The 21,585-nt window shown below is 42.9% G+C and overlaps 1 protein-coding gene across 1 annotated transcript in view; it reads left to right on the top strand.

Moving 5' to 3' along the window:
• The window catches only part of MTCL2 (microtubule crosslinking factor 2), an 870,692-nt gene that overhangs the window by 360,286 nt on the left and 488,821 nt on the right, over positions 1-21,585 (top strand). Inside the window, exon 4 of the mRNA XM_078652323.1 lies at positions 15,081-16,316. Within this exon, the coding sequence (XP_078508449.1) occupies positions 15,081-16,316 (1,236 nt within the window). The remainder of the gene's footprint in view (positions 1-15,080; positions 16,317-21,585) is intronic.

Below are 21,585 nucleotides of genomic sequence, written 5' to 3'. Positions count from 1 at the left end.
TTATATGTTTTGCTCCTCTGTCCTGCCTATCCGTTGCCGCACAAGCGTTGGTTAATCCAACTATCTAAGAATCTAGATTTTGTGCGCTCCATAGGGGCTTACAGAGTCCTAAAGTATGACACTCACCGACCAATTGTCTTTGCTGTATCGTGTATCTTAAATTGTATGTGGCAAAACTCGTCAGGCCTACCTCAAGTAGATCCAAGGGGGTTGAAGAATTGCATGAACCGACGAAGGGCGAGCAAGTATGTACTCGTGCCTCACGCCTCGCATCGCTGTTCCATAGTTCTATTTTAGCATAACATTTTATAACTGGTCTATTTTTTATACGGACGATTGTTTTAAAAAAAACTTTTATATGGACGGTTGTTTTAAATTGGTTTATATTATAGTACCTATTTCCACATCCCTGCTGTACCCTTGTATTGTGCGCTTTGTGCCTTTTATCTCCGGGTTGACTATTGATCCTTGTCAGTACTCATTGTTTTTAAACCAGGTGTGTATATTATTGTTTTATTTATGCACTTTAATGGCCCAAGAGGCTGAAATAAAGTATTCATGATGGTGGAAGTCATGTGAGTGACGCACAATTTTCCCGGAAATTGACGCATATTAGAGTGCACATTGGGCTACGCCTCATGTTTTGTTTCCACGTTTTAACACCTAGAAATGCGCTGGGTCAACTTTTGAAAGTTTGTCATTTTACTACATTAGAATGTGAATTTGTTTATTTATGTTTCGGTTGGGCGTCCAGGCAAAGTTATATTGCCAACAAAGAAGGTTTTTAAGATACAATTTGCCCTTGGGCTGAACTACCAGGGGCATAGTGTACAGACCGGGTTGAGCTCACGAGCACAGACCGGTATAGCATGCAGGTTTAACGGCTACAGGCCTGCCTCCTGCTGTAACCTGGGTAGGCGCAGGCTAATCAGAACCTCTGCGGAGCCTGACTCAACAAGGTGACGCGAGTTTTCTTCCGTGATTGCCAGGTGCTACAAGTAATAATAAACATGAGGGATGGGGTTAGACTTTGGCATCGACACCAGCAGCCCTTTTAAACAAGCGCGGTGAAAGTGGATAGGTCGGAGCAGCTTCGGGACTGCTTTCACGTTTAAAGCAAAACAAATGCAGCGTCCCTCGAGTGGTGGGAGTGTGTCTGTGTCTGAATGCGTATGCGTGCAACATTTTGTCCGTCTCTGAAGACCCAACAAGCACGCGTGCAAAAGAGACTACATGCGGTGTGCCCGCACATGAACTGAAAGCTAAGAGGAGACGCCATGCGCGTGCACATCGGCTGTCCGTGCACGCACATGGTTTGTCTCCCTTCGCTAGCAAAAGCCACAACAATAGGCTTGCCAAGGCCAATCAGCGCATGTGCTGCGTTTGCTAGGCGAGACCTAAAAATTAGGATAATGAAAGACTGGGGGGGCATAAGTCTATAACCTACAAATCTGCTTAGCGTTGAGCCTTTCAATTTATTTCAGGAATGCTCCCATGTGTGCTGCTACAGCTAACAAAATAAATTAAGAGCGAAGCTTGAGAAGCTTTAAAAAGGGCGTTTATCCAGCCTCTAGGGGTCCCCGTGCACACCCGATAGACACACACAAGCAAAGAGATCCTTCTTCAGTGTGTCGGTGTTTGATGTAGAGGTGGTACAGCACAATGACTTGTTCAGATCTGGTCGGCACGCTTTTTTTTAAATGTTTGCAATTAAAATAAATGGAGGAAAAGAAGCCACTTGAGATTTCATTTGTTGGGTATGCACCGGAGTCGCCTTGCAATGTCTGGCTGCGATAATTATATAATATTATTTTTATTATTCACATTTATTTATGGTTACACTACCTTTGCTGAAGGTGGAGCAGCTGCAGAATGCAGAGGATGGCTGCAGATGTAATCCTCAATGTAAAAAAACAGGCGCACCAGTGTGTCACACTTCTCAGGCCTAAAAATATTAAGTAAACCATAGCTCCAAACAAACAAGTTCTCAGGACGAAGAACTACAACCCAACTCTATAGCCTCCGAGCAAGGCACTCATGGGCCTTTCAAATGCATTGTGCCTGCCACTTGCACAGCCCACATGTCCCGCCGTAGCTGAATTTCATCAGTCAATGGGAAGTAGTAATAGATTTCTGATGATAATGACTACCTCTCAGGTTTGGAATTCAAAAGTGAGAGTGGGCATCTGATTGGCTTATTTCATCACCTTCTTGCAACCTGATTTGCATGGCAATCGGCCAATCAAAACATTTGTAATTCAACAGCAGTAAAAAGACTTACAGATTGCTGTGGCACCCACTTAGCCTTTTACTATATGCAGTAACCCACACCATAATAACTGCCATGATTCTGATGAGTAAACATGTTCAACTGTACCATGGTAGCACTCTGCCAGAGCGTGCTGCTTACTTGAGTTCTCCTATAGAAGGCAGCACTCCCATCACACTTGTGCCTGCCTCAGTCCCGATGGTGTCAGGAGGCGCTATAAATGTGTGACATGCATTTTAGTGATGTGATGCGGACCACCACACAAAAATGCGTTAGTCTAACCCTTGATGCGTGGTACTTGGCAGGGCTGATCTTGATACTTGAGTCGCCGCATTTTTATTACCACAAGCAGCCAAAATTTAGCAACTTGAGGTATCTATGGTGTAGGCAATTAAAATTTGTTATCCTAAACCTTTCAATACAAGACACACACTTTACCTGGGCGTGTGTCAGACTCTATTCCTCATCATCAATTAGTGAGTGTCTTTATCCTCCATTTGTTTAACCCTGACTAATGTTATTAGGGTCGAGGCTGTTAGAGCATGCCCTGGGCAATGCCTCTTCTTTGCGAGACACTATTGTATACAAAAAAAGACTTGGCGCCGGCCGGTTGCTCAATGTTATTTGACTTCTGTGTCACTTCTTTGGTGCCTCCTAATTGAACTGCACTGTTGTGACATCACTCCTGTTTCGTCTGAGCGCATGGACCAAGCACAGACTCTTATTGTATTTATTTTTTGTCCTCATTCTCCACCCAACTAGTTCCATTTTACCCTAGAGATATCCACACACTGCCTCAGTTTACTGGATATGTGGGCAACTGAAGAATATAGCCCTTGCCTACCAGTGTTACAGGATACTCAAAAAGGCTTAAATTGGGGACCCATGGGGAGCCGCCTTACCAGGTTTAGCCAACATATTGGTATCAGGGCACCACCTGATTTCACCAGAGATGTCTGCAGAAAATCAGGGCAGCGTAATCATAGGACCGGAGGAAAAAAAAAACAACCCCGTCCATCGTATCGAGGTTACCCCCACTGCAAAATTTTCCAGAAGGCTCGCTTTTTTTGAATGCCCGATCTCAAAAGGTCCAACCTAGAGACTTGTAGAACTGATGACTGCCAATCCGAAAATGAGGGAGATGCATGCTCCTTCCATTTTATAAATAACTCTCTTCTCGCCAGCAGAATTGCGTAGAAAAGGAGATGCTTAGCAAAACCTGTAACCCCCTCCAACAGGCCAAATATTACCAGCGAAAGATTAATTGTAATGGGGCAGTCAAGAGATATTGTTAATGATTTACCAATAGCGTCCCAGATGGAAGACAAAGCAGGACAGTCAAAAAACATATGAATGTCCGATGCGGCTATTGTCCCACACCTCATACAAGAAACGAGAGGGCCCTTTGAAAATGTTGAGAGTCTCTGAGGTGAATAGTAGGCCCTATGCAAAGTGAGAAGATGATTCCTATGGAGCCAAGCTGGTTTAACTACCTCCCAGAGTATTTTACAGGAGTTCAGCCACAGATGTTCGTTGTTTGGTCCGGTAGAGGACTGTCCCAAAGTTGACTAACCAGATGAAATTCACCCTCTACCTCTTCCAATATTGAATGGTACCAGAAGGAAACTTCCTTCTTTGCCGGGGCTTTGCTCATAAGCTGGAATTCTTGATGGTTTCCTCCTCCAACTGGGAATTTACTCTGGGAAACTGACTGAGCCCAACTAGTAATCTGCAGGTATTTAAACCTAGAGAGGCCAGAACCAACCCTCTCCCTAAGGGATTCCCACAGGATAAGGGTTCCTTCAACAAACAAAACTTCCACCCCAGCTTCCCTCAGGGGTAGGGCCAATCTGTCTTTAAGCCATCCCGGGCCTCCTGGTGTATCCCACAAAGGAGCCATGCTGGAAAAGTAACCTAATGCTACAGTGCTTCTCAACTTGGCCCAAGTTCTAGCTAGACCCTGTAATTCCTTAATTTAATTTTTTTGAAGAATTTAGATTCTCCAAATTTAAACAAGAAACCCTCCTGTGGTAACATGGCTCCGGTGAGCATGGTTCGATACATACACCCAACCACAACATTAGTGGGCATTTTCAGTAGCATGCGTGAATGGGAGAGTTGAAAAGCCCATGCATACAACTGAAGGTCCGGGGCAGCTAGGCCACCCTTCTCTTTTCGCCGCCTTAACTTCTTCCAGGCGATCCTAGGTGTGTGGTAAGCCCAAATGAATGAATTAATATCGCTCTGTAACTTAAGCAGTGGAACAGTCTCAAAGTGAAGGGGAATAGTGTTGAAAAGATAAGTAATTCTAGGCAGGATTGACATTTTTGCCAAATTTACCCTACCCAAAGCAGACAAGGGTAACAATGACCAGGCACCCATAAGTTTCCTACACTCCTTTGCCACAGCTGAGAGATTAAATTAATCTATTCTAGAGATATCTTGTAAGATGTTAATTTCAAGATACCTCATTATAGGGCTGAGCTGTACTTCTGGTTGAATCTCCCCCATGTTCCAAGCCATGATTTCTGTCTTAGATGCATTGATCTCATACCCAGAGACCTTTCCAAAATCCTGGGCTAGTTTAACATATGCAACTCAGAAGAAAAAATCAAAATGTCATCTGCGTACAGGGCTACCTTCCTCTCCCACTCTCCATACCTAAAAGGCTTGATCTTATGATCATCCCGCAATAGTTGGGCAAAAGGTTCAATATATAAGTTGATTAGGAGAGGGGAGAGTTGGCATCCCTGACGCGTGCCCCTCGTGATTTTCAGCGGGTCCGATAAGGCGCTATTCACCAGGAGACAAGCAGAAGGATTTTGGTATAGCAAAAGGAGAGGGGTTGGCCTAACGGCTAAGGCGTTCGACCTCGGGCCTAGGGATCTGGGTTCGAGTCTCGGTAACGACGCCAAAAAAAACCCTGTGATTCTGGGCAAATCACTTAATCTCCCCGTGCCTAAAATGAAAGTGTGTCCTCATGTAACGTAACTGGTGCTATGTAAAGCGCTCTGATAACTGATTCGGTTCGGTTCTAGTTCGCGCTATATAAAACTCTGCAAAAAAAAAAAACCCTATCGCTCGACGGAATTTGTCTCCGATATTGAACTTACCCAAGACTTCCGACAAGTACAACCAATTGACCCTGTCGAAGGCCTTGGTAGCATCGAGGGTCAAAACGGCCAAAGGAAGTGATTCGGCGGATGCAGCATCAATAGCACCGATCAAATCATATGTCAAATCACTTAATTGCCGACCCTTGACAAAGCCTCTCTGGTCCTGGTGCAAGATGTCACCTGCAACCAACCCCAGTCTTTTGGCCATAATAGATGAAAAGAGTTTATAGTCGGCATTAAGTATTGGTCTATAGGACCCGTAATTGGAGGCAACCTTGCCAGGTTTAAGAATCAAGGTTATAGATGCATTGTCCCATGAGACTGGGGGGGCTACACCCTCCTGAAGTATTTGATTAAAAAGAACTGTCAAAACAGGAACAATTTCCCCAGCCATAACCCTATAGATTTCCGAGGGGAGACCGTCTGGACCTGCCGCTTTCCCTTTTTTACAGCTTGCAATAGCCGCTTTAACTTCCTCCTGCGTTATCACCCGATCGAGGTGAGCCCGCTGATCTACAGTTAGGGAAGGTAACGAAATCTTACTCAACCAGGTCCCTATATAGGAGGAATTAATACGGCTATCTTCTTTATAAATCTCTTGAAAAAAGGACTGAAAGGCCCTTCGGATATCTTCATCAGAATTAAACATTGAATTGCCTTGTTTAATTGCCCCAATATTATTCCGAGCTTGGTCAGTCTTCACTTTCCAGGCGAGTAGCCTACCTACGCCTTCGCCGTACTCGAAATGGCCAATTTTACTCGCCTCCCACCTACGAAGTAGGCGTGTATTAAGCTCTGTTTCTAACTGACCTTTTGATCTTATTAGTTTATTTTGTATTTCGTTACGAATTTCAACAGAAGTACTATGGGTTGATCTAATTCAGCTTGCAATTTTTCAATTTCGGCCTCAATAGTAGAGATTTCTCTTCTTTTTGGACGAAACCCCTTTTGGTTTTCTCTAGTAAGAAACAGAGCACTATATTTAATCGACTTCTCATATCTTTCAATTTGCAGTGACATTGGCAACTTTCATAGCTTTCAAATCATTCGAAAGCTATGGAAGTTAGTTGCCAATGTCACGGCCAGTCGAATGCTAGGTCGGTGGTGAACACTTCTCGCCAACTTACGATTCTCGCTCACACACAGCCTTCTCTAGCTCCATCAACTCGCCCCAATGCCCCAGTGTGCAGCCAAAATACTTGCAGCGCACCAGAAACAACATAAGCATCGGGCGAAAAATGATAGGACTCTACACCATGTCCTTGAAGTTCATAGTGCTTGAATTTTCTTGTGCCAAGCGTGAGATGATGCTCAACCAGGTCTGCATTCTTTTGTTGTGTATTTTTTTTTTTTATTATGGCATTCAGGTACTTGCTAACTCTATTTAACAATGGAAAAAAAGAAAACTACAGGTACCAGAAAGAAACGAAAAAACAAAAATGGATAATCACCAACACATGGAAATTTAAGATCTGACATTTACACAGATTGTCCAGCTTAAGAAAGCACTTTGAGTTGAGCACTCGCTGCTGAGATCTTTGTCTGATTGCAGGTCACAGGCTTTCATCCTTATGAGGTCAATAAATGACATGCTGTCTAGTCTTAAAATGTGCAGAACAATATTATAACATAAGACACTATATAAATGACAAGTTATTATCATAGACGTAGGTGCTCTATAAATGATACGTTATTATTATGATTATATTGGTAGAGACTGACAAGTTCTTTATTTTGTGATGTCCTAACTCTGCATCGGAATAGTGCAATATGACTTGTTCCAATGTAAAATTATGTAGGAACAAGTTACCCTCTGAAAGTTCCTGCTGGGCTCCAACACACCCTCCCCCTGTCACTTATCCCAGCGTAATGTGCTCACCTGCTGGAGGAGTAATGTCACAGGCTGAGACTTTATCAGTCTCCTCCAATTAAACTGATATACGTACCTGCATGTTTACAGTCAAAGTTTCAAGCACAAAATGATGGACACATTCGAAATACTGGTTAATGAATGCTTTAAATTTCCAGAATGGAAAGTAACATTTTGAGGTCATTGGCAAATTATCCTAACATCACTTTTCAACCAGCTAGCAAGGGAGGGACATTGGTCATGATGGATAAATTGTATTACCGGAACAAAGTGACTCAACATGTTACACCAAAAAAAAGTAGCAATGGGTCAGAAAAAAGGCAAGCAACTAACTATGTATCTGTGCAAGAGAAGTGATCTCAACTAATAATATGAACTAGTGAAATCATGCCTAGGGTATTCCTTCTATGTGAAAAAATTCCCATCAGTCATCGACCGAAACCGCCCTTCATCATCTGGGCCCTTCACAATATTGAAGGCAAGATTGAATACCCACAGCAGATTGGCAGATGTATATGCCTAATCTGGCCTGTGGGGCCCAGTGATTGCTATGGTGTATGAGGGTGTAAGGTGACAAATGTCAAGCAGTGCAAAGAACGTGGAAAAAACAATAAGTGAAAAAGTGTGTATTCAACAGATAAAATTGGATAGTGAAGGGGTAAAAGGCTTTAATGTTCTCCTCTTCACTCCCAAACCAATAAAAGAGTGCGAAGATAGTAGTGTAAACAAATAACTACTATTGAGTGTGTTAGGTCAACATGTTTCTGCAGACTAGACGGAGCCAAAGGGTATCCTGCTGCTTCATCAGGACCATTAACGCTACTGCTCAGTAACAAATATAAAAGGTTTTTTATCACCTGAGTGTTATTTTCATCATCCTTCTCCTGACTATGTGGCAGGAGAGAAAAACTCCACCTCACCTGGCCCCAGCTCAGGTAATGGGAGCACCGCTCTTCCCGTCGGTACTCCAGATGTCCTTCTGGGCTGTCTTTGGGGAGGTGTTAGGCATGGATCTACCTGCATGCTATTGGATCAAGATCCCACTAAAGAGATGACATTGGTCCTCAATAACAACTTAGATAAGCCTTTGGAGTTGGAATGGATTAGTACTTATTCTAAATCTTTCTTCACTGTCATGAATCCACAAAGACCACAGCTATACATGCTGCCTAAAATTCATAAAAACAATCTGGATCCACCGTTTCGGCCCATAGTTTCTGAATGTAGCTCGGTTTTCTAAACTTTAGGCAAATATTTGTTTAGTTTCCGCAACCTTTTGTTTAAACATGAGTTCATATGTAAAAGACACCACAGATTTCTTATATTGGGTGCAGGCTCTTCCACCAAGAGGCACCAACCAAAGGTGTCTTTGTACGATAGACGTTGCAGCATTGTACACCGAGATTCTATGGAATCCATTGAGTGGGCATTACTTCAACAAGCGGATGTTAGAGCAGACAAAGCTCCTATTGGATATTTTGCACTTTTGCCTCTACCACAGTTATTTTCAAATGGGAAGAAGATTTTTTTCTACAACTGACAGGGATATCAGTGGGTTTTGGGTAAGCCGCTGCATATGCCAACATTTTATGCCAAAATGTGAGCACGTACATATCTTTCAAGATCCCACATGGCTTTAACACTTAACTGTTTTATTGATTACATTTTTCTCATTTGTAGTAGGATCAAATAGAGTTTGGAAAACAAGATTCCAGATTTGTACACACGGAATCCTAGGATCCAATTTACTCATGCCATCAGTAATACTCATATCTCATTTTATGACGTTTGGGTCGAAATGTTAGAAGCTGGAGTTAAGACAAAATTGAATAACAAACCCACAGACAGGAACAATGCGTTGCTGTATCAAAGTTTACACCCAACCAGGTTGATACAAAATTTGCCATACTCACAATTTTTTAGGAATAAAAGAATATGTTCGGATTCTAAAACATGCATGCATGCATACTATGCAAGAACAGAAGTAAAAGTATTTAACCACAGGATATCCCTGAGAGATTCTAGAGGAAGCAGAAGCGTGGGTACTGGCTGTGGATACAAACAATTTGCTATGTAAACAATCCAAACCTAAATCAGACTACAGTGTTTTTGTATCCAGATAATCAACCAGTTGAGTAGCAATCAGGAAAATTATCAACACACAAAGGAAGTTTCTATAGAGTGAACCAGATTTTCGTGGGATATTAAAGGACTAACCCTTGCATGCTTATATAAGATCCAAAGAGCTCTTGGCCCTCTCTGAGCCAACAAACACTATACCAGCTGACAGTACAAAGAAATCTTTTAATTGCATTAATTGCTATAATGTAACCAATGGATCCGTCTTCGCGCATCTCAGGACAAGAGAAGCAATGAAGTTGACTCACTCTGCAGACTGCAATTCCAGCAATTTGATTTATATCATCAAATGCCCATGCAGGCTTATGTTCATTGACTAACAGAACGAAAAATCAAGACCCGCATTACTGAACATAAAACCATATTTCAAACAAAAAAAAAGAATCCCAGTGTGGCGGTACATTGGACGGAATCATGACATACTAGTTCTCAAATGTGCTTTCAAATCATTGAAGTATTGAAGAATGTACTTGGTCAAAACATCACCAGATCATTGCTGCAGGGAGAAATATATTGGATCAAACTGTTTGATACTATGTCTCCAAAAGGTCTGAACGATAAAATCGACATTAGCTGTTATATTTAATTGACATGCAGCACATTCAAACGTACAGTTAACTCTTACAATAGTAGACTCATTAACCAATCAGCACTAGACACTCCATACAGTGAATACTTATACAAGTAAACAGATAAATAAATGAGTTTTTATTATCACGTTTGTTACATAGTCACAGTTCTCAGGGGCAGTTGTTACACAACCATTATAATGTAATAATTAGGATCTGACAAATGAAAGGACTGTTTTTATAATTCAGTACAAAATCTTTTTATTTTTATTTTTCATGGGCACACACGTTTAGTAATCCATTTGTTTGGTTTCACAGAAGATGTTTTTTTTATCTACATATTCTGCAGTTTCGATGGTCTTAGGTTGTGATTACACACCCGGTTTTGTCTACACAGAATGTTTATTTGAGTTAGAGTGTACTTGTATGTATTTGAAGGTTGCTTCTGATTTTCTTTTGACACACATTAGGATGCCTAATGCGTCTATATTGTAGAATATTTAGGAGCGGAGTCCAGGGATTTTTCCCGCATACGTATCTTTTTTCTTTTAGCATCATATGAAAATTCTCCAAGATCGCCCAGCCCAAGCACCACCATGGCAAACGATGCCCCCTCCTCCGTTGCCAGGTTAGGTGGAGACAGCTTGCCAGAATCCGAGGAGGTGTCCAGACCACTGGCATCATCCAGTTCTTCATACCAATCCATGTCTTGTGGTTGCAGGATTTCTATGGGATCCTGTTCCAGGCCTAACCCTTCAGAATAGCGCAGTTTGAATGGTATGGAGCCGTATGGCTCCTTTGGTGCTGGTCTCGGCATCCGAGGACGCCTCACCGGCTCCTTGTAGTTGGGAATGAGGAGTGGGGAGGCGCCACCAGTGGGTGCCGTTGACACCGAGGGCCTCTGCAGTGGAAGTGGCGCAGGGGAAGGCAGCTGCAGAGGTGTGACTGGCGCCGGTCCGGACCTGGAAACAGGACCAGTTGGAGGCCATGGCGCAGGGCTGCGTGGGGCAGAGGTTCCTCTGCCACATCACGAGAAGGGCATGGCAAAGTCGAAGCATGCGTCGACTTCTTGTATTTTTTATGGTACCTCTTACCTGACTTCGACTAAGAGGTCTTCGATTCATTGGAGCGGTTCTCAGACCTTCCTCTCAACCGAGACCTGGACTGGGATTAAGACCGATGAGGCAACCGATGAGCCCTCGGCGCCATGGCCCGACAATCAGGGCATCGACTTTGTGTCATGGTCGCAAACCAGGCACTAGAGACACACCAAGTGGGGGTCCCTGATACACACGGCATGGTGACAGGCGCTGCATGGTTTGAACCCCGAGGTGGCTTTACTGGACATCCTAGACTCCGAAAGGAGTCGCCAAAAGGTCAAAAAAGTCTGTCAAAAAATGACAGGGGGTAGCCCTCTTCAACGGATCTGTGTTTGCTGGCACGGAAAGAAAAGAACTGACGTCAGCTCGTGGAGTGGCAGTTATATTGACGATGCAGATGTCACGAAGAGGACAAACACGTTACACGGAGTCGACCGACACCACCTACTGGCGCGCAGTGGTACTGCAAGAAAAATCATCCGGATCGAGCCTGACGCCTGGAAGTTCAAAGGTAAGAAATCTGCTGCTAGATCATGTCTCTACCTGGGTTATATGATTTAACAACTACTACTTTAACAACGAATTCCTGAACCACGAATTCCAAACCACGAACAAAGCCAAACCACTACATTCTTAACAACGACTTCCTAAACTACGAATATTATTCAATTGGCTCATTCCCTGAATCTACCACTGGGTTCTTAAAAAACACGTATGTTTGAAACGCGGAAAAACATGTAATTAAATTAAACATGATTTTTATAATAAGCAATTTTAATTTAATAATCTTTAAAGTAACAAATTATCAATTAGATATTCATTTTTTACAGAGACGGGCGAATTACAATAAGACATTATTGTTTATACTCTTGTATTAGTTTTCATCATTATTTTCTTGAAATCTATGTACTGTTGCAATAACAACAAGGAGCAAAATGTTAATTTCTAGAATATTTTGAATAAATATCTAATTAGATTTCTGTATAAGAATCAATAGTTTTAAGATTATATTCTTGTATTTCATATATTCACACGCTGTGCGCACAGAGCCTAAGTGACCTTGAATACTTGGCCATATTCAGTTGGTATTCAGATTACGAATGCCGGCCAGCATACTATTCAGTGCAGCACGCACATGACAATCATTGTCACAGTTTAGCTATTCTGTACCCACAAGTAGTGCACAACATATCCTAATCATGTCCTTCGAATATTGCCATAGCTGAGAAAGGGCTTTTTGTGAAAGGCTTGCCTGGGCCTGTGTCACTCACCACACTGACTGTGGCTTGTAATCTTCACAAAACACTTCTCCCAAACCGCATCAATTTGCTGGGTTCTGTCATTCACATAAGGGTTGGGGTGACGGCTACGCTAACGTTGCACAGGAGAGGCAAGGGTGTGTTTTCTTGACCCTTAAATCTGTGTAATCATGGCTCACAGTGGAAGCCCGCAGTCTGCTGGCTCCACACTACATTTCACATGGCCTCCCTGGAAGTAGAGGTGGTCTAGTTGTCAATTATAACTCCAATACACTTGAACTTTAGTTCCAGCTTCACCTTTCTCAGATTACTGCAGTATAGTCCCCTATTAGATATCCGGGTGACACACACACAGTTTAGCTAGCGATCTTGTGTTCATTCTCCTTTCTGCTCTTTATTTCCAATGGTTTACTGGATATGCTTTTTACAATATAATTTTTATGTATTGCATGACATTTTTAGGTGAGGCTGTTATTTATGTGATTCTTGTACAAATACATTGTATCAGTTCACAGTTTATACTATGTATGGTTTTAGAATACTTTTTTGGTTTTATGCAGAAACTGAATAAAGTGTGTTTGATTGATTGATTACTGCAGTGATTGATCTTGGGCAAATTAATATTTCCATGTGACTTCTTTACCTTGTTACAGGGCGAGCACTTGGGTGCAGATGGCTGTAAATATTAATTTACTGGCAAGACAAAATACAATAGATTAACTAAATATAAAGATCAGGCAGTTGGGGCTAAGCAGAACAATACATAGATGATTTTTAGCCTGCATGAGCCATGCACTCTCGCTTGCTAGACCCAATTGTTTACAAAAAGGGCTTACCATTTGGCGGCTTTACTTTTTTTTAACCCTACTGCAACTTTCTCATCCCACCCACCACCTCTCTCTATTGCTGTACCCTGTCCCCCCTCTCCATCCTTGCACTTTCTTTGGGTAAATGGACGGAACACGACCACTCACCAATTCGTGCTGCAGGCTGAATGTCGGGGGATTCACATTCGGCTGACTATTCTCCGTCCTCCAAACCACACGGGCTTGTGTTATATTTTCCTCCAAAACAGCGCATTGAACTGGCCTGCTCCAGAGCAGTCAGATTCTGCCTTTTATCAGGTAAGTAAGCTCAGCCATAATTGATGTCCATCACATTGGATGGAAGGACTCTTGCCTATCGGTTCACTTTTCAAAACTGTTTTCTTTGCAGTTTCTTTCAAGCGCTCAGCAGGGGAAGTCCATTTGCAGGACTCGTTTGTCACTTGTGATTTTCATGTTACTTAGGGCTTTTCCGCCCTTAGTTTTAAGTTGTCCTTCATTTTTAAAACACTCTTTACTTTGTCCCTCTATGTGGCAGTGAACATAGGTAGCTTTCTTTAATAAAAAATTATAAATGGGGATGAAAGATTTTTTTTTTAATCAACTATTCTGAATCAGATGTTCCTAATTTATTTGTTTAGTTTATCTGAATCGATAATTCAGAAGTAACCCACAAAGTACTGATCACTGCAGCGGTTTCAACGACTGTTGATGAGCAGTACATGATGCATGATCTAATGCATTGTTGGCCTAGATATACTTTGAGTTTTTAATTGATAACGTGTTTTAGTTGAATAAAAGTAAAGTAGATACTGGTACTGGTTGTGCATGTGAGTAATGATGTTGCACCACTTATGCTAAGCACCCTATTTTGTCCATTCTCCTACCCACCCCACCCCATGTGTTGCTTTTTTCCTCATATGGCTTATTCCCTTCTCACCAACCTGTAGATTTTTCTTCTTCCCCTCATGTTGCTTCTGCACTAGCCACTTCATACACATTTGTAAATGTCCCAGTGATTGTTGGCCACCTTTGCCCGATTGGAGCCAATCGCTCCCCCATAGACAAAACCTATTGCCTTTGCCAATGCTTGTTTTTAATCTGCTTTCAAAGCCCTATACAATTCGGAAACATGTCTGCGTCTTTGTTCCATCTGCGGTATTAACTCTGGTATACAGAAGGAATGATACATTCTGGAAATCTGTCCAGATTTTCCTTTCTGACCTAGCCAACTTAGCATATTGCAGGCCCAACCAGAAACTCCTGCTGTGCTTTAAAAAAAAAAAGGAATTAAAGACTTCTAATGGATAAAGATCTCGAAGCGTAAGACAGGCCCCATTGCTCCAGCTGGTGAGCAACATATCTCGGCTAATGTGTTTGAATAGTTGAAGTACACACAATCGAGAGACCTGGGAAAGGGGACCCATTTGCCTCACAACATATGACTAATGTGACAGAATGATGGCTCCACTCATTAATACATCTGTAAATGATTCTGCCTGGGTAGAGATTTATCAGAGTTGTGTTCCTCTGAGTCCATTTCTTGGCTGCATATTTTAACTGGGAAGCTAAGTGCTAGAGCTCCATGTCAGCCAGGCCCAGACCTCCTATCTCAGGGTCTCAACTGGTTGACTTGGAAAGTGCTCTCTCTGTGAGCTAGGGAGATGGTGCTGAGCTGTGCATTGGTGGGCTGGAACATTTTCTTGGTAATCTGAAATGTACACCAGTAGTTTATATTGTAGAGTTTTTGTGTATTGTATTTCATGCCGGAAGCACCACTTTGACTAAATTAGATGTAAGTATTGTATATTCTTGCCCCTTGCATGGTATATTTTGGCCTGGAGAGGTGGAAGAAATTCCCTCTCTTAATGTTTTTTTGAATGTATTCTAAAATAAGTGCTAATCTGCTGAACCTCTGTCTTTTTAATCTTCAGGAGGACAGTGCTGATTTGAAATGCCAGCTCTGGTTTGCAAAAGAAGAATCCACTCTTATGTGCAGGAAACTAACCAAGCTGGCAAAAGATGCTGACAGCATGAGGGAAGAGTTATCGAAGTATAACTCACTGTATGGGGACTTGGACAGCACACTATCTGTTGAGGAGCTGGCGGACTCTCCCCACTCACGTGAGGCAGAATTAAAGGTCCACCTAAAACTGGTAGAAGAAGAAGCAAACATCTTAAGTCGGAGGATAGTGGAACTTGAAGTTGAAAATAGGGGTCTAAGGGCTGAGATGGATGACATGAAGGGACAAGGAGACAAAGACCTCATTGGTCCAGATGTTCTATTGAGCTTTTCAAGCACCAACTATGGAGAGTCTGGAGAGAAATATTTGGAATTGGGGAAGCATCTTCAGTTTGTCGAAGAAGAAGCAGAAGTCCTGAGGAGGTCGCTCATGGAGTCGGAGGACCAGAACAAACTACTTATGAATGAGTTGAACAAATACAAATCAGAACGGGACCAAGACATAACAATTTCGGAGGATAGCTGCTCTGTGATCAGTGAGCTTTCTCAGGAGGAACTTTATACAGCTAAGATTCAAATTAATGAGCTCAGTGGTAAAGTAAGGAAACTTCAGTACGAGAATCGTGTCCTGCTTACTAACCTCCAAAGCTATGATTTGGCATCCTGCCAAGCAACACGACCAGTGCTGGAGACCAGTGATGAGGCTGGAGATTCAGCACAGTGTATTCCAACGCCAGTTTGTAGGAAAGTACCTGCAGCTGGCGAAAACGGGACAGAAGGGTGTCAGGAGAAGACGAGCAGAAGTAGGACCATAAAGTGTCAAGATATCATTCACACCAGTCCATCCAATTTATTTAAAACAAAAGACTTCGAAAATCTCCTCCGTGTCCGAGACCAAGCAACTCTAGTTAATAACACTATTGAAGTATTGATTTGTGAGCAAAATGATATTAAACTTTGCATAGATAACGAATATGAAGACCTTTTATTGACTGATAAAGTTGATGATGAAAGGACCAACAACTCCAATATGAGCAACATCATTTTTGTACAACTAGGATTATTACAACAGGAATTACATTCTTTTATGAAGAGAATGGAGAGCGGTTTAAAAGGCAATGTTGACTCTTTAAACGTGCAACCAGCCTTGTTAACACCTTACTCAATAAAGGAATATTCATGCAAGGAGGAGGGCATGAGCTTACAGGTAAGATTGCTTTTCTCAGCTGCTTTAGCTGTACTAATTGCTTGCCTCCCTTTCCGATTTAATAATTTAACAAATACAAAATGTGATCCTTAATTCAACCCACTTATTCCCCTATGCATGATAGAAACACAATTAGGACTCAGTTAAAACACAGAGCACATGGGACTGATTTTCATCGAAACCATTTCATGTCAATGTGTATATAAAACGCTAGCTTCAGAAACAGTATGCTTTTCTAGTTTGCCTGATGTAAATACGCAAAGGGCAGCTTTTTCTAATCGAAACAAGCGTTTGTCCAACCCTTAGTGAAATAGAACACATTTTTAGGTCTCGCCTAGCGAAGTAGCGCCATGCGCCGCACGCGTAAGTGAGACTTATGGTTGCTGGGTAGCTTAACGAAGTGGGACAGGAGAGGTGCACAAGCTTGTAAACACATTGGAGACAATGGCTGTGACCGTGCGCTTTTGGAGACATGGGCTGTGAATGCACGCGTCTCTTCTCGCGCTCCCCCACGCTTTCACTTTCACGAGCGAAGGCGCCTGGACAGCCCATGTGCACGCTCACGGCGTCTTGTTTATTAAGTGACCAAGTCCATGTCCTGTTTTCACCGTATTTGAAGCTGTGAGTGCTGTAGTCAGGGGTGCTGCGAAGAGTGCCGTGAGAGCCGCAAGGTGAGCTCTGAGTGGTGAGCCCGGCCACCGAAGGACACCGATGGCAGCACTACTGCCGCCTCCGAGCAATGGGCGGACGGGTTGTTAGTGCTTTGCCCTCTGCTCTCGCAGGAGCTGCTACCGAGGCCTGAGGAGACACTGTTGAGCACAGAGCGAGGTGAGGAAGGCGGGGGAGCTGGACACCTGCAGTGTTTCCATTTGCCTTCCCCTCGCTCTGTCTTGCTTGTTTTATGTTGCTTCTGTGAAGGTATGGAGAAGTTCACATCCTACTCTCCTATGAGGTCACTTCCAGTGGCGGTTTCTGGCTAAAGGCGTTGGGGCTCCGCCCCCTTTACTTTCACCTTCGGTCAGCCATTCTCTTAACTATTCTAGTTTTAAATAAAAAGACATTGCTCACACACTGCTTGCAGCTTGCAAGTCAGTGAAAGCTTCCTGAATGTGCTGGCGCTGCCTGTGGGCAGGGCCACAGCCGAATATATTTGCCGGTCGGAGGATCCCACAGCCCTGAGGGTTGTGAGGTCATCAGCTCGGCAAATACTTTGCCTAAAAGACCAGTCTCCACCCCCTGAAGCCGTGCATGCAAAATTAGCCCCCGGCGTTTTATTCTTAAGCCCCGTAACACTGGGGATGCACGTCAGTCAGGGAGTGGAGGGATGGGTCACCTCACCCTTTGAGTTGGGAAAGGGTGTGGCAGGCTGCTGGCAGGCGGGAAGCAGAGACATCGAGTCTGCGCAGTCTGTCAGGACTTCTGAAGACCACTGCAAACTCGAGTTGTCTGCTTCCTGCGGCGCTGTTGTTGATGGCAGGGCCGTGATTTGGAGCCATTATTAGAGCTCCAGGTGATCCCTGTGTTTCAAACTGGCCGTCAAGAGCTGAGGAGCAGTGACAGCCCCGATGGCCCCCTAGTGCAGCTCCCAATCCAGTAAACTGATAAGGGCACGGCGGTAAGGAGTAAACAAAATAGCGTAGTAACTTAAGTTTACAGATACTGGCGTGCTGAATTCAGCTATAGTTACTCACTGAGTGTAAATATTCACAGCTGAGTCCTGGAAAACGCGAATGAATGAAGCTTGTGTTGTAAAGTTTACTCCACACTTACTGTGCTTGTACTGGCTGACCTTGGGTAACCCCAGTTCCATTGTTACAGGTCCCTCGAGAGAGTTCCAATTTTCCTTTCCGACTAATCTTTATAACTCATTGGAGCTGATCTATCGCTTTTAAAGATGTCTCTACAGTTTTCCTCTGCACTTCTGTTCTTTGTTCCCTCAAGTAAGCAATACACAATTAATTCACGGGAACTCTGTTAAAACCGGAGTCCGTAATCATAGTGAGAGATAATTGGTACCATTTCATTAGATGCTCTAAGGAAATGAGGCCTCTTGAAGTCAATCCTTCACTGTACTAACATTTAAAATCTACCACAAGACAGCGGTTCTACCAGTCACATGTCAAGCTGTCGCAAGACTGGTTCAATCCCAGCCCTTCTGGCCTCTATAGATCGCCCAGGCTGTGCGTGCAAATAGCATTTTAAACCTCCCCCACCCCTATTTATCCATCACTAGCTGCCCTCGAGATAATTTGGGCCGCAAATCACAATTTCCTGCAGTTTAAAAACTGTAATTTTGAACACCCCATTCATGCAGTCATGGATGTCAAGGTCACGCCTGTCTTCCCACTGAAGCACCAGCAAATTACTGCAGTATGTTCACAAGGCTGAAGAGTGGAGAGCCTGTCTGATTTTTTTAGCACTCCTGTAGGTCAAGGATGAGTGCCCCATGCTCCTGTCCCTCTGGCAATCATTTACTAAAAGTTCTGGAAAGTGTGGTATCAATAGAAATTAAAGACGCGTTCAAAGACACCCCACTCAGCCCATTTAAGAAGGAAATCACAGCATTTCACACGAGTTAGGGCACAATGAAAGGAGCACTTGTGTTACTGTTTATTCTATCTGTCGGCCATGCAGAGACCCCAGAGGTAAGACTCCAAACATAAAGACGTGATGACTATTTATTTATAAGTTCCTGCGTCATATGGTTGTATGTACAGAGCACCCTTGATGGAAATCCCAGCTGATGGCGGTTGCAGATTAGAGCTGATTTGTAATGTCAATAATTGTCTAATTAGTTGATGTTTAAATGTGCCTATTGGTTTCAGCTTTTTATTATTAACAAGTAGAACTTCCATAATGGGTTTTTTTCACAGTGGGCACATGCAGTAAAACGTTATTAAACCCATATGCCACAGGTAGGTCAGGAGAACCCATTTGTAACTTGTCAACTGGAATTTCCACAAGGGCTTTAACAAAAACTTTTTGGAAAATCATTAACACAGGATAGTTTCTTTCCATATTTAGAAAAGGGACTGGTTTGTAATAGACCCTCTACAGTGGCATAGAACGTGCAAATATTCTGTTCCTGGTGCTAAAACTGCATTGATTGTCACTCAGATTTTTTAATAGAAATCCTCTGACAAATGAAGTCATGTTTATTTATGTTTTTTTCATTGCTGGCTGCCAAATAGAAGTTCGCTCAAGACTGGGTTGCCTTTCACCTCGGAGGAGGAAAGTTTTATGATCAGGACATTTAGGCCTAATTACAGCCATGGTTCATGGGCTGGCTGAACAATTAACATTGAAGTGGTGGCGCAGACACACCATCTGCACGGGAGAAGCAGCTCTGCTTGATAAAAGTATCAGTGAATGAATCTGATTCGCGTCTATTTTTCGTTAGGCCACATTTTCGATTGCTGGTCCCTTCTTGCCGTTATACCAAATCCTGTCAACAAAGAGACAGCACACCGGCAGCAATGTGTAGTGTGTTTAGGAAATTAAAAGCGCCCAAAAGCCATCACTAAATTGCACATGTACAACACACATAAAACACATTCCGTGCTGTTTTACAAGAAATTAAGGGCCAGATGTAGGTAGCCAAATACCGGTCGGTAACACCGACCGGTATTTGAAAAATGAGATGTAGGAGTCAAAATAGTACCGAATCGGTAAATAAGAGTCGGTATTCTACTGATTCGGAAAATACCGAATCGGTAAATACCGATTCGGTAAATCCCATTCAACCCTATGGGCCTCCAAGACCATAGGGTTGAATGGGATTTACTGAATCTGTATTTTCTGATTCGGTATTTTCAGATTTGGTAAATACCGATTGGGAATTCCGAATGTTACCGAATCGGTAATTATTACCGATTTTTTTTTTACCTACATCCCGTTTTCCGATTCTGAAATACCGAATCAGTATGATTCGGTATTTAGGAATCGGTAAACTGGGATTACCTACATCTGGCCCAGAGTGTTTTGTTGTTATTCATCCACATTAAATTCGCAGTACCTCCGATTCACCCCCCCTAAGAAAAGAGCAAATGTTTAAAATGTTATCACCCTGCTTAAGTTTTAAACATGGATGAAAAATGAAACCCATAACTGCATAAAGTTGGTGCCTTTGCTGTAAATACATTTGTTTTAAAAATCCAGGCACAGATCAAAAGTAACCTGCCTCTGAGAGCTCCCTGCCTTCCTTGCTTGTCCCAGAATTCTCTAGTGCAGGTGCGTTTGCCAGGGGCTGTTACTGCCAGTGCAATTCACAGATGAGATGTTCCATTACTTATTACCCTATACACAACAGTGGTCAGGCCCTTTGGCAGGTCATTAAAGTCATATTAAGTGGGAAAAGCCAGCTCTCTCTCCCTGGTTCCATTTAGTTGCCCTTATAACTGCTCAGAGCTATGGAACAGCACGGTATTGCTAGGTAAATAGTTAAAAATTACTCTTGGAGGAAACATTTCTTAACTTATTCATAATTCAGGTGTTCTCCTGGAGTGAAACTACAGCTGGTGGTTGGTGCGCCTGTCACATCAGGGGTGCTGCATCACATTATCAGCTCGAGTGAATCCCCGTGTTGTTCATTACGTGCCCACAATGAGGCTCTGAAAGTTTATTTCCCTGACATGTGATGTGAAGGTGAATCAAGTAGTGAAGCCTGTTTGCTTCCGGCAGTCAGTGCACACTGCACACGCTGGAACTAATTTCCTTCATGTAGGACATTTCCGTAAACTCACTTTTGTTTTCTTACTGAGACCTAGAAGAGCAAAAAGCAGTGATTAGTTTGGAACACTCATATGTGTTGGTGTCGAAAATGGTTCTAAGGAGGCCACCACCCACTTTTAACCCCTGGTGTGGCTCACATTCGAATGGATCAATCAAACATGACAGCCTCATGAACGCAATAACCTCTTAGTCCACAAAGGCATGTGGCCATCCATCAAGACATGAAATAAATCAGAAGAAAACCTGCCACCTGCAAGGCTGTCTCTGTAGAACAAGCATCCGATGCAATATCAAACCATACATCGAGGTTATGTCAATGAGATTGTGAGAAAGATTTCTGATGCTTCTTTTCTGATTGATCCATTTAATGGGTTATTGCCCAAGGAGCTAGGGGGGGTTGATGCCAAATGCTGCTGTCTCAGCTGGTGATTTCTGTTTGAACAGCCTGTCGTCTGCTTTCTCTGCGAACTGATCCAGGATAAAACTATGAAGGAAAATTGAACATGAATTGTATTAAAGTGTGTACGATTTCCTTCAA

The sequence above is a fragment of the Lissotriton helveticus genome, chromosome 7 (assembly GCF_964261635.1).
Source record: "Lissotriton helveticus chromosome 7, aLisHel1.1, whole genome shotgun sequence".
Lineage (NCBI taxonomy): Eukaryota > Metazoa > Chordata > Amphibia > Caudata > Salamandridae > Lissotriton > Lissotriton helveticus.
This window is presented reverse-complemented; position numbering and strand designations above follow the sequence as displayed.